Below are 13,269 nucleotides of genomic sequence, written 5' to 3' on the forward strand. Positions count from 1 at the left end.
ACTATGCAACTACTTTCTCCTAGTCTGTAGCATATCTTGTCATTTTCTTAATGGTGTCTGTAATACCAAGAGCAAAGTTTTTAACTTTGATGAAGTCCAACTTATCAATTTTTTTGGTGTTCATATCTGAGAAATGTATCTTAACTCAGAGTCACAAGATTTTTTTCTTACATTTTATAATTTTAGCTCTTATGCTTAGTTCTATTATCTATTTTGAGATAGTTTTTATGTATGTGAGATGTGGGGGTGCAAAAGATATCTTTCCTCTCACCTTCTAAGTTCTTCTATCTGGACTAATAATCAAATTGATATGCGACAGATTAACAAGAGGAAATGTCCAAAATTTATTATGGATATACATTTGTGGGTGCCATAGATAGGAGATTTGAAGACTCTTGGGCAGTTGAGGTTTATATGCCATTTTGCACAAAGGAGGAGGGCAGGGGGCTGGGATTTCAGAGGGAAAGTAGGTAATTTACAGGGAGACAAGAAATAGCAAATTTGGTAAACAAATGTTGTCTGGGCCACACAATGGACACAGGGGAATTTGGCAAACAGAGTTTTGTTGGATCCTCCCTGGTGGTCATATCTGATCTGTGTGTGCTAAGATGATTATGCTGAGGTGAATATGCTAAGAAGATTCCCTTCCTGAAGTAATTTTTCTATCTGAATTCCTTTAGGCAGGAAAGGGGAGGGTCATGGGTTCTTCTAAGTATTTTGTTTCTTAATAGTCAGTTTAAAATTAATATCCCAAAAGCATACTTCAGGTGGCAAAACTTTGGTTCCCCTCAGAGGTAAAAGTCCAAATTATTTTTCTTCCATAGAACTTACTGGGTTTTACTTATTCAGTGTTTTATACTCCATCATAGCCATTCTTAATGATGCTCACATTTCTGATTAGTTTGGATCCTTGGAAGATGTCTTCGGACTTCTGGACTTTCTGGTTCTTCGTTATTTCCCCTACTGCACACTTGAAATCAACCGTTTCTCAGGGGCTCTGGTTCCTTTTAGTGGATTGACTGCTATAGGTGCGCATTGCTGCTGGGTAATAATTGATTCTAAACCTTTTAGCAGATAAAGCTATATAATACAACTTTTAAAGTCATGAGTTTATATTGATTTTTTCATTCAGATTTAACATTATCAGTATTGCTTCCTATATTTTATATTTATTTCTCTTATTACTTTAAAATTTCATTTTGTCATTTTAGTGATGGAAAATGAGTGTTTTTTATTCCACCATCATTACACAGAATCTCTATACCTTTTTGTCTCCATATGCATTTTATTTTCATGGGCTGTCCAAACCTGTTACCGTTTAACTAACTAGGTGAGATTGTTATGGGATCATCGAAGAGTAAAGAGGGGAAAAATTCCAAAATTTTGATAGAGAAAGCTGCTTTCTAAAAATTATATAAGCTAAGCAAGGGACATTTGCTCAACCTCCCCCCCCCTTTTTTTTTCCACTTAATAGTTTGGAATGGTCAGCTGTTATTGTGGATGAAGCTCATAGAATCAAGAATCCAAAGGCTAGAGTAACAGAAGTTATGAAAGCTTTAAAGTGTAATGTTCGCATTGGCCTCACTGGAACCATTCTTCAGAACAACATGAAAGAACTGTGGTGTGTTATGGACTGGTGAGTGAAAACACTCTATGTTTTGGAAAATTATTTAATACATCTTTAACTTAATGTTATCTTGTTTGCAAATTATTAGCTTCTGGGGGAAAAAAAATCACAATTATTTGTTTACAGAAGTATTTGATCCCAAACATAGTATACAGAATAGAGTCCCATGAAAACCTGTCTTTATATATTATTCTTGGTTCCTGAAATAAATGTCTGAACTAATTTACCAATTTATCATCATCTTACAGTTATTTACTGAAAAATTCTTAAAGACTGTTACTTGCCTTTTGCTATCGCTGTCATTACAAACAAGTGACTTAGTCTATTTCTTAGAAGCAAAAATAAGCCAATGTCTTTCCTTTTAGATCACTTAATAAAGCACTGATATTTTTCTTATTGCCTTTACGAAGGGCTGTGCCAGGACTTTTAGGTAGCAGGATCCACTTCAAGAAGCAGTTTTCTGACCCAGTAGAACATGGTCAGAGACACACAGCAACAAAAAGAGAACTAGCTACTGGCCGAAAGGCCATGCAACGGCTTGCAAAAAAAATGTCTGGATGGTTTCTCAGGCGTACCAAGACTCTAATCAAGGATCAGTTGCCTAAGAAGGAAGACCGGGTGAGAACTGCATTTGAATATATTATTAATTTCTAGTTGTGTGTGTGCTTTTTAAAAATAATTTATTATCTAAAGTTTTACATGAGTGTTTTTTTTTAATTATTTTTAAGAGGAAACCTATTATAATTTTTAATGTAATTTTTGCTTTTTATATGGTGTGAAAAAAATTGCTTTATATAGAGTTTCAGAAAACATTAATTGAGCCCAATCATTTTCCTTACTAACTTTACTAACCTGTCAGCTAACAGGTGTATTATTAGTGTACATTGAACTGATTTCTCTTATTTAGAACAAAAATACTTTTTATATAATTCTTCCTCAATGAAGAAAGAAGAGCTTCTCTCCCTAATGTGTTTTCTGTTCATATTTTGTAATTCCTACATTGTCTACTATCTATTATTCAGTATATTCTTGGGTACCTTAACTCTAGCTACAAGACCAAAATGGTTAAAAACTTTTTGTTATTATACATTTGTTCATTATAAAATGCTATTTTTAGTGACACAACTAACCTAATTTTACAACTTTGTAGAAAAAGTACAGTTATATTAATTGTTTAAGAAAATTTGAAGAGTTGACTTTAAGAGGATTTTTTTTAATATAGTAGTTCTCTTTTATGGTTTTTAATTGTGTGGATCTTCTAGCTTAAACAATGCAATAAAAGTTCTATAAATTGCTACGAACTAAATCTAACTAATGTTGTCTCAAATAAGGGCAATTCTAACAAATACCCTTTAGTCTTAAGATATCCTGTTGATTATTACTTTAAAAAGATAGAATTGAAAGAAAAATATGATACTGATTTACAAGTTGGGGAAATTGATATAACATTTGACTTTTTACCTCAAGTAAATATTATTTAATTGGAAAACTTCATGGACCTTCACTTTTTAAAAATGTTTTGTGCATTTTAATATATATTATTTAGTTGTCAGTTGTCTACCTAGTAAGAACAATACCATAAAACTATGAAAAGAAAGTTGTACATAGAAGTTTAGAGATTGGGCTCTGAAATAAAATATCATAGGTTTGAATCCTTACTCCCTGACTTATGAGTTTTATGACCTTGTTAAGTCTTTCAATCTTTGGTTGCTTTATCTGGTACATGGGAATGATGATAACAGTGCCTGCCTCATATGATTGCTCTAAAATGTGTGATATGTAAGAAGTGTTCAGTAAATGTTACTACATTTTTTAATAACACCAACTCAACAATAAAAGACTTAGGAATAAATTTAACCAAAGAGGTGAAAGACCTGTACACTAAAATCTATAAGACATTGATTAAAGAAATTGAAGAAGACACAAATAAATGGAGAGATATATCATGTTTGTGGATTGGAAGAATTAATATTGTTAAAATGATTGCAAACTATACTACAAAGCCACAGTCAACTAATGTTTGACAATGGAGCCAAGACTATTCAGTGGAGAAAAGGTAGTCTTTTAATAAATATTTTGGGAAAATTGAGTATTCACATGTGATAGAGTGAAATTGAAGTCCTACTTTACACCACTTGCAAATAATTAATTTGAAATGATTGAAGACTTAAATATAAGACCTGAACCCATAAAACTAAACTCCTAGGAGAAAACAGGGAAAGAGCTCCTTGACATTGGTCTTGGAGGTGATTTCTTTTATATGACACCAAAAGCGCAAGCAACAAAAGCAAAAATTAACAAGAGAGACTGTCAAACTAAGTACTTTTTGTATAGTAAAAGAAACAATCAGAATGAAGAGGCAACCTACAGAATAGGAGAAAATATTTGCAAACCACCTATCTGGTAAGTTCATATCCAAAATATATTAAGAGGCTTAATTCAATTGCAACAATAATAACCTGATTAAATATTGACCTGATCTGAATAGACATTTTCCCAAAGAAGACATACAAATGGCCAACAGGCTTATGAAAAGATGCTCAGTACCACTAATCATCAGGGAAATGCAAAGCAAAACCACAGTCTGGCATGGCTTGATGCCGTTAGAATGGCAGTGATCAAAAAGACAAGTGATAGCAGTGTTGGCGATGACGTGAAGAAAAGGGAGCACTGGTGCGCTGTTTGTAGGGCTATACATTGGCAGAACTGCCATGGAAAACAGTATGGTAGTTACCCCCCAAATTAAAACTAGAACTACCATGTGGCCCAGCAAGTCCCACTTCTGGTTATATATCCAAAGGAAATGAAATTGCCCTCACAGGGACAGAACTTCCATGTTCATTGCTACATTATTCACAGTAGTGAAGACATGGAAACAACGTGTCTGTTGACAGATGAATGGATAAAGAATTATTGATACATCTATTTAGACATGGAACATTATTCAGCCATAAGAAGGAAGGAAATCTGTCATTTGTGACAACATGGATGGATCTTGAAGACATTATGCTAAATGAAATAATTCAGACAGAGAAAGAAAATACTGTATGATCTCTCTTATATGTAGAATATTTCTTTGAAAAAGCCACACTATTAGAAAAAGAGTAGAATCGTAGTTTCCAGGGGCTAAGGGTCAGGAAAAATGGAGAGATATTAGTCAAAGGATACAAACTTTCATAAGATGAATAAGTTTTGAGGATTTAATGCATAATATAATGACTTTTGTAAGTCTATAGTCTATACTCAAAAGTTGCCAAGAAAATATATTTTAAATGTTCTAACAAAAAATATTAAAACACCATTATGTGAACTAATGGATGTGTTAACTAACCTTATTGTTGTAATAATTTTGTAATATGAATATGTATGAAGTTATTACATTATACACCTTAAACTTACACAATGTTATATGTCAACAAAACTGGGAAAAATAATATCTCAAAATTCCCTCCACATCTTAATAATTGACTCCCCACCTTCTTTTTGTATGCTCTTCATTCTTATATGTACCTTTGTATTCAAGTAGAGTAAAGATATAGCTAATATTTTATGTATAGTTTTTTTAAAATCTAGCACTGTTTTATATGGACATTCCTGTATTTGCTCAGATGCACAGTTTTGTCTTATTTTTATGGTAATATTCTATTGTAGTGTGATATACACATATAAATATTTATAAATAAACTAGAGGCCCGGTGCACAAAATTCATGCGTGGGGGTTCCCTCAGCCCAGCCTGCACCCTCTTGAAATCTGAGACTCCTTGGGGGATGTCTGACTACTGATTTAGACCCAATCCCTGCGGATCCCTGCCGATCAGGCCTAAACCGGCAGTTGGACATCCCTCTCGCAATCCAGGACCACTGGCCCTAACTGCTCGCCTGCCTGCCTGATTGCCCTAACCTCTCTCCTGCCTGCCTGATCGCCCCTAACCGCCCTGCCTGCCTGATCCTCCGTAACTGCCTCTGCCTGCCTGATTGCCCCTAAGCACTCTACCTGTCTCCCTGATCACCCCTAATTGCTCACCTGCCTGTCTGATTGCCCATAACTGCTCGCTGGGGGGGCTGCCGACCAGAGTGAGGGGCCGTGGTTGTTCTGGTCTCTAGTTCTGTCATTTCAGTTGCTGGGCTTTTATTATATAGGATGGCTTTTCCCTATCCTATGTAATAAAGAGCTAATATGCCAATTAGAGCAGATGGTGGAACGACCTTCCAGAATGACCTTCTGGAATGACCAATGGGTGGGGGGTGGGGCTGCAAGGCAGCTGGGGCTGCAAGGGCCAAGCCCCTTGCACAAATTTCATGCTCTGGGCCTCTAGTCTATAATAATAAAAACATAATATGCAAATCAACCGAACAACTGAACAGCAGAACGACTGTCTGGATGACCTTCTGGATGATCATGTTGTGACATGCACTGGCTCCAGGCCAGCCAAGATGGGTACGATGCGATTGGTCAGGGGGGCCCCTGCTATTGCCCCAAAATCGCCCCACAGAGGGAGGCCCAGGCCACCCTCTGTGGGGCAGTAGATGGGGGGGCTCCGCAATCAATCACCCCAAAGAGGGAGGCCCAGACCACTGGCCAACAGGGCAGTCAATGGTGGGGGGGCTCCATAACCACCCTAGAGAGGGAGGCCCAGGCCACTCCCTGCGCGGCAATCGATCGTGGAGCCCCGGCTGCATGGGCAGGACCTACCTCTTTGGGGCAATCCATATGGAGCCCTGGCTGGGTGGGCCTCTTTGGGGTGATCGATCGCGGGGCTCCCGGACTGTGAGAGTGCACAGGCCGGACTGAGGAACCTACCCCCCCGAAGTACACGGATTTCGTGCACCAGGCCTCTAGTTATTCATATTGCTCAAAGTTCTATTATGGGTATCTTTAGTTTTATGACCCTATTTACATAAGCTATAGCTAGAAGAATTTTACCAATTTCCAGTGCTACTAGAAATAGAAGGTAAATTGTATCGCCTGCAACTTATGGCATTATTTGATACTTTTTTCTCTTTTTTAATTTGGGTTCAAAATAGAAACTTGTAGTTGCTTTCATGGGTATTTACTTAACTCTTATTACTAATTTTATGGATTTATATGAAGATATTAAATACAAATACTTTAGCTTGTTTTCAGAAATATGAAGTTTTTTATATTTTTCTAAGTTTTCCAAGTAATTTGGTAATTATAATTCATGCCATTGTTCTAAAATTTTCCATTGTTTCTTATCTAGTTTTTTTATTGACCTAAATTTTAATCATTTATTTGCATGATAGGCTGATCATGTAAAACCGTACATGGTGAGGCAAAAGTAGGTTTACATTGTTCATATGGAAAGTAATACAGTAATCCTATCTAATAAAAGAGAAACATGGTAATTAGCCATACCTCCGCTACCCTTCCCATTGGCTAATCAGGGTGATATGCAAATTAACTGCCAGCCAAGATGGCGGCCGTCAGCCAGGCAGCTTGAAGCGAACATGAGGCTTGCTTGCTTCAGTGACGGAGGAAACCAATGTTCCCTGCCTGCCGCTGCCGGCCTCTGAGCTTGCAGTTTGAAACATTGTTACAAATATAGAAGCTAAACAAAACCTCAGAAACCTGCTTTCAGCCAGCCGGGATGTCATAGCTGGAGTTGATACAGTGTTTCGATTATAGAAACCAAACAAACCAGATACCTGCTTTTAGCAGCAGAGGCCTCAGAGCTGGAGCCAAGCCTCAAAGCTAAAGCTGGCCCAGAATAAAAAAAAAAGAAAAAAAGGAGCGGTTGGGAGCTTCAGTCACCCGCCAGACTGAAAACAGCCCTCAGCCCCTCACCCAGACTGGCCAGGCACCCCAGTGGGGACCCCCACCCTGATCCAGGACACCCTCCAGGGCAAACCAGCCGGCCCCCACTCATGCACCAGGCCTTTATCCTATATAGTAAAAGGGTAATATGCCTTCCAGCACCGGGATCAGCGGAGCCGAGAGGCCTCCCGGCACTGGGATAAGTGTGACGGGGCAGCACCCAAAACCCCTGATCGCCCTGCGGCTCTGTGTGTGACGGGGCGGGGCCACAACTTCCCTATCCGCCCTGCTCTGTTCCTGACAGGGGAAGGCGCCCCAACCCCCTGATCAGCCCTGCTCTGTGCCTGATAGGGGGGAGCTTCCCAACCCCCTGATCGCCCTGCGGCTCTGTGTGTGACAGGGTGCGGCGCCCCAACCCCCTGATCGGCCCTGATCTGTGTGTGACGGTGCGGAGCCCCAAACCCCTGATGGGCCCTGCTCTGTGCGTGACAGGGGGCAGTGCCCCAACCCTCTGATTGGCCCTGCTCTGTGCGTGACAGGGTATGGAGCCCCAACCCCCCGATGGACCCTTCTCTGTGCATGACAGGGGGCAGCGCCCCAACCCCCAGATTGGCCCTGCTCTGTGTGTGACAGGGGGTGGTGCTGCAACCTCCCCATCGACCCTGCCTTGAGTGTGACGGGCGGTGCCCCAACCCCCCAATCGGCCCTGCTCTGAGCCTGACCAGGGGCTGCACCTAGGGATTGGGCCTGCCCTCTGCCACCTGGGAGCAGGCCTAAGCCAGCAGGTCGTTATCTCCCGAGGGGTCCCAGACTGTGAGAGGGCACAGGCCGGGCTGAGGGACTCCCACCCCCCCGACAAGTGCACAGATTTTTGTGCACCGGGTCTCTAGTTAATAAATAATAATACAAGAACAAACTGTATTTTGCATACTCACAACTATAAAACTACTTTTGCCCCACCCTATACAGTAGAACCTACGTTCTGGAACTTAATTTGTTCTGGAAGGCTGTTCGAGAAGCTTTCACATTTTGATTTCTTTTAATTAAAAAACAAACTCTTGGAGGTTTATTTTAAAATAAAGTTATAATTTGTATAGTTTAGGATAGGGTGCTAATTTGTTTGAAAACTGAATCATTTTTCCCCATTAGAAATAATGTAAATTGAGTCAATCCCTTCCAGACCCCCAAATGATTCCCTGTTTTTACCTTTCTTATATACAGTTCATGTCTAATATACTGTTTATAAATATAGACTTCTTTTCTTGTTTATCAAACCACACCCTATAGCCTTAAATGAATTTTTCATATATCACTGCCTCTGAAATGCTATCACCTGCTGCTTTTACTTTATCCAATCAACAACAGTTTTTCTGCCTATTCATTTGCCTGTGATTGTTGTTTTTATGAGCACTTTCACACCCTTAGCAACATTAGCATTTTTCATGCCTCTTTATGTTTTAAAATTGTGTTAATCTTCCATTTCTGCCAGCAACAGAAGCTTTCTGTCCTTTGTTTACTTATTGCCTGAGAGATGCTTTTTGTCATACTGAGGTATCAGCAGGAAGGGTTGTCAGGTTGAAAACTGAAGTTTTGGTCAACAACTGAGACATTTTTTCTATCAACAACTTGGTAGAAAACCAAATTGTTTGAGATGGGAGACGTTGGAGAAACGAGATTTGACTGTAAGGAAATCTCACAAGTTGTTCTTTTCATATTTTGATTTCTTTTAATTAAAAAACAAACTCTTGGAGGTTTATTTTAAAATAAAATTATAATTTGTCTAGTTTAGGGTAGGGTGCTAATAAAGAATTTGGGAGAATTGGAGAAATTGTCATAATCATGTACCTAGAAAAAATAACATGGTTTATGTGCAATTTTCACTATTGCAATCTATGAAATTTTATGTGCATTGTGATTATTATTGCTATAGAAAAAATACTAATAATTACCTTGTGTTTTTCTTGGTAGATGGTGTATTGTTCTCTGACAGATTTTCAGAAAGCTGTCTATCAGACAGTATTAGAAACAGAAGATGTGACTTTGATACTTCGATCTTCTGAGCCATGTACCTGCAGCAGTGGTCGAAAAAGGAGAAATTGTTGTTATAAGGCAAGCATTTCAGTTTGATATCTTTACTATCCTGTTTTGATTACATAGTACTCTATTGTAAGTAGCAGCTTTCCTCAGACATTTCTTTACTTTAGAAGCCTAATATGCAAATCGACCGAACAGCAAAATGACCAGTGGAACGACTGGTCGCTATGACATGCACTGACCACCAGGGGGCAGATGCTCAATGCAGGAGCTGCCCCCAGCCTGCAGGCTCCAGGCCAGCCAAGGCAGGTGCCAGCAGGGCCCCCTATCGCCCCGCTGGTCACTCCGTAGAGGGAAGCTACCGGCAGCGACAGCAGGGCGATTGGAGGTGGGGCTGGCGAGTGGGCAGTGCCAGGCCGGCCAAGGCGGGAGCCAGTCGGGGCCCCCTGATTGCCCTTCTGGTCACCCTGTAGAGGGAGGCAACCGGTGGGGAGTGGGGCCATCGAGTAGATGGTGCCAGGCTGACTAAGGCAGGTGCCAGCGGGGGTCCCCTGATCGCTCGACCGGTTGCCCCACAGATCAGCCCTGATCGCCAGCCAGGACTAGGGACCCTACCCATGCACGATTTCATGCACCGGGCCTCTAGTCTATCTAATCTAATAATAGACAAACATGGTAATTGACCGTACCTTCGCTACGCTTCCCATTGGCCAATCAGCACGATATGCAAATTAACTGACAACAAATATGGCGGCTAATTTGCATATGTAGGCGCCAAGCGACGGAGTGAAGCCCGCTGGCCCTGGGCAGGAGCAGTGAGCGAAGGCCAACGTGGTGAGTGAAGAGCAAAGCCAGCCGCGCCGGCCCCGCCCCCGGGGCCTGAGCGGTGAGCGAAGAGCAATTAGGGAAGCCCACCACGCCAGCCCTGCCCCCAGGGCCCGAGCGAAGAGCAAAGAGCAAAGCCCACCGCGACAGCCCCTCCCAGCGAAGAGCAAAGGCCTGGGTTCTGGGCGCCAGAGGAAAACTGGTGCCAGCAGCCAGGGGAAGGGGCCCCCAAGGGTCCTCAGACTGCAAGAGGGCACAGGCCAGGCTGAGGGACCCACCCAAGTGCACAAATTTTTGTGCACTGAGCCTCTGGTATATATATATATAAAAGGCTAATATGCTAAGTGTCCAACTGTTCGACCGGTAGCTATGACACGCACTGACCACCAGGGGCAGATGCTCAATGCACAGGCATGGAAACATGGAACAGACTGATGAATCTCAGAGGGAAGGGGGGAGGGGAGGGTGGGAAGAGATTAACCAAAGATCTTATATGAATACTAGAGGCCCAGTGCATGGATTTGTGCACCGGTGGAGTCCTTCGGCCTGGCCTGCAGGGATCGGGCTGAATCCGTGCACCAGGCCTCCGACATCCCAAGGGGTCCCAGATTGCGAGAGGGCGCAGGCCAGGCCGAGGGACCCCACCAGTGCACAAATCCATGCACCAGGCCTCTACTAAGTTAATAAAAAGGAATAGCTTTAAAAAATATTTTATAATAACAAATAGTGATCACAGTAAAATACAAGATTCAAATATGTTTTTTAAAAACTAGTGTTTGAAAGTAGCTTCAATTTGATATCCTCCTTTTTAGCTTTCATTGGGAAATATTCTACTTTCATCTTAAAATCTTATTTCATTTTCAGGAAATCCATTATCCACTAATAGTAAACTTACTGTTTCATTGCAGGCTTAAAACCTTATTCTGATGTGAGGTGCAGTATTATTTTAATAGAAACAATGTATAATATAGAAAATATTTTATTTTTATTTAGAAACATATATTTTTTTACCTTCTATCTATATTTCCTGCCTCTTTTTCACCTCTATTTTATTATCAAGTTACCTATCACATAATTTCATACATAGAGGGACCTAGATAAATATTTATCTAGGTTGATATTTATTATAATCTCTCATTTTGCTGTTTTTAACCACTTCAATTTTTCTGTAATAGCTCAGATTCCTAGGAGACCTTGGAATATAAATGAGAGGTGAGAGTAAAGGGCTCTATACCAGCAGTCGCCAACCTTTTGGATCTCACGGACTACCAGTGGTCCATGGAGCACCGTTTTGCGACTGCTGGTCTATACAACACTGCCACCTTACCCTATAGTTTTATTATCTCTTACAGCAGCATTTTTATGACTGTATCAGGAGGATAAATACTTTCTAGAATGAGGTCATTCTCCCCTCTTTTGTTAAAAACATCACTGTATTGCCCTGGCCAGTGTGGCTCGGTTGGAGTGTCATCCCATACACCAAAGGGTGGTGAGTTCGATTCCTGGTCAGGGCACATACCCAGGTTGTGGGTTCAATCCCCAACTAGGGCCCATATGAGAGATAACTGATCAATGTTTCTCTCTCATATAGATGTTTTGTTTTTTTCTCTCTCTCTCTCTCTCTCTCTCTCTCTGTCTGCCTACAATCAATTTTTTTTAAAAAATCACTGTTGTGATTCACCAAAAGTATGATTCCACATTAGTGATTTATGTATATTTTGTATAAATAATTGACCATCATTTTCTCAGAATATATTGTGCCAATAGTAACCCAATAATAAATATTGTAAGTGATATATTTTGTGATGTAGTTACATAGTCACATGAGTCCTTTGCTTGTTTTTATTTTCTGTGTTTCTCTGGTTGCAGACCAATTCACATGGTGAAACAGTGAAAACCTTGTATTTCAGCTACCTTGCTGTCCTTCAGAAGGTAGCTAACCACGTCTCGCTACTGCAGGCTGCTAGCACCTCCAAACAGCAGGTTTGGGTTGCCTTTTAAAATGTCTGTGATGCTATCTGTTATAAATACTTTATATTTTATACGAAATTTCCAACCAAATATCTTTATTTTTGTATGAAATTTAAGAGGAAACTGACTTGCTCATTTTTAATTTGTGTGCCAAAGAAGTATATGCACTTAAGTTTTTAATCAAAGTGAGAAATTTTAAACAAGTTAAATAAGTATTTTTTAAAATTTTATATTCAATTTATACAGGTTTAAATGTGTTAAGTTGATATTTCTCTTCATCTACCTCTTCCTTTTAAGGAAACACTCATCAAAAGGATATGTGATCAGGTTTTTTCCAGATTCCCAGATTTTGTGCAGAAAAGCAAAGATGCAGCCTTTGAAACACTTTCTGACCCAAAATACAGTGGAAAAATGAAGGTACGTGCTCTTCTTCCAGTTTTCATATACACAAGGATGATATACAAAATATTTATCAAATGGTGTGACAGGGACACCAGCTAATCAGAACAGATGCCCAGTCATTCAGAAGAGATGGTGGCCTCAGACAAATGGTCTAGTTGTATGTGTATTTAGTAGCTCACTATGAACCTGCATCTGGTGTGTTCTCAATTAGAAATAGTTTTCTTAAATATACTTCAAACTTTGCTATTGTATTGGATTCATATCCTCTTAAAAATGTATGCTGTTGCCACATGTATAATAATTTGTCTTGAAATTTTTAAGGGGGTAATTTACCAGATCTATAAATGGTAATGCGAAATGGGAGGATGAGGATAGGTGGGAGCTCAGAATAAGAGAAAGAAGCTTCTTGAAGAGTTCTCTTGGTTCTCTATGAGAACTCTAAGGGTTTTCAAGGTCTTTATTCTACACTGAATTTCCTGTCTCTTGATTTTACTTGCCAATCTAAATTGCAAGGTGCTGTATCTCATTTGTGCAAGGGAGCATTGTTGTAGACTGGGAAACTGACCTGGAGGTGTGCTCTTGGTAAGGAATTACTGAAGGAGGGTCTGAAAAGTAAGGCCAGGTTTCCCAACCA

At 40.2% G+C, this 13,269-nt stretch overlaps 1 protein-coding gene across 3 annotated transcripts in view; it reads left to right on the top strand.

Moving 5' to 3' along the window:
• ERCC6L2 (ERCC excision repair 6 like 2) overlaps positions 1 to 13,269 on the top strand; it is a 123,140-nt gene that overhangs the window by 24,357 nt on the left and 85,514 nt on the right. For 2 of the 3 annotated variants that reach the window (XM_036331414.1, XM_036331417.1), the window contains exons 5-9: positions 1,475 to 1,636; positions 2,038 to 2,245; positions 9,372 to 9,512; positions 12,132 to 12,245; positions 12,531 to 12,650. In XM_036331414.1, the coding sequence (XP_036187307.1) occupies positions 1,475 to 1,636; positions 2,038 to 2,245; positions 9,372 to 9,512; positions 12,132 to 12,245; positions 12,531 to 12,650 (745 nt within the window). Of the gene's footprint in view, positions 1 to 972; positions 1,029 to 1,474; positions 1,637 to 2,037; positions 2,246 to 9,371; positions 9,513 to 12,131; positions 12,246 to 12,530; positions 12,651 to 13,269 lie in introns of those variants that run through there. The other variant, XM_036331416.1, reaches the window with a different exon arrangement.

Source organism: Myotis myotis, unplaced genomic scaffold (assembly GCF_014108235.1).
Source record: "Myotis myotis isolate mMyoMyo1 unplaced genomic scaffold, mMyoMyo1.p scaffold_m19_p_12, whole genome shotgun sequence".
In the NCBI taxonomy this organism is placed as follows: domain Eukaryota; kingdom Metazoa; phylum Chordata; class Mammalia; order Chiroptera; family Vespertilionidae; genus Myotis; species Myotis myotis.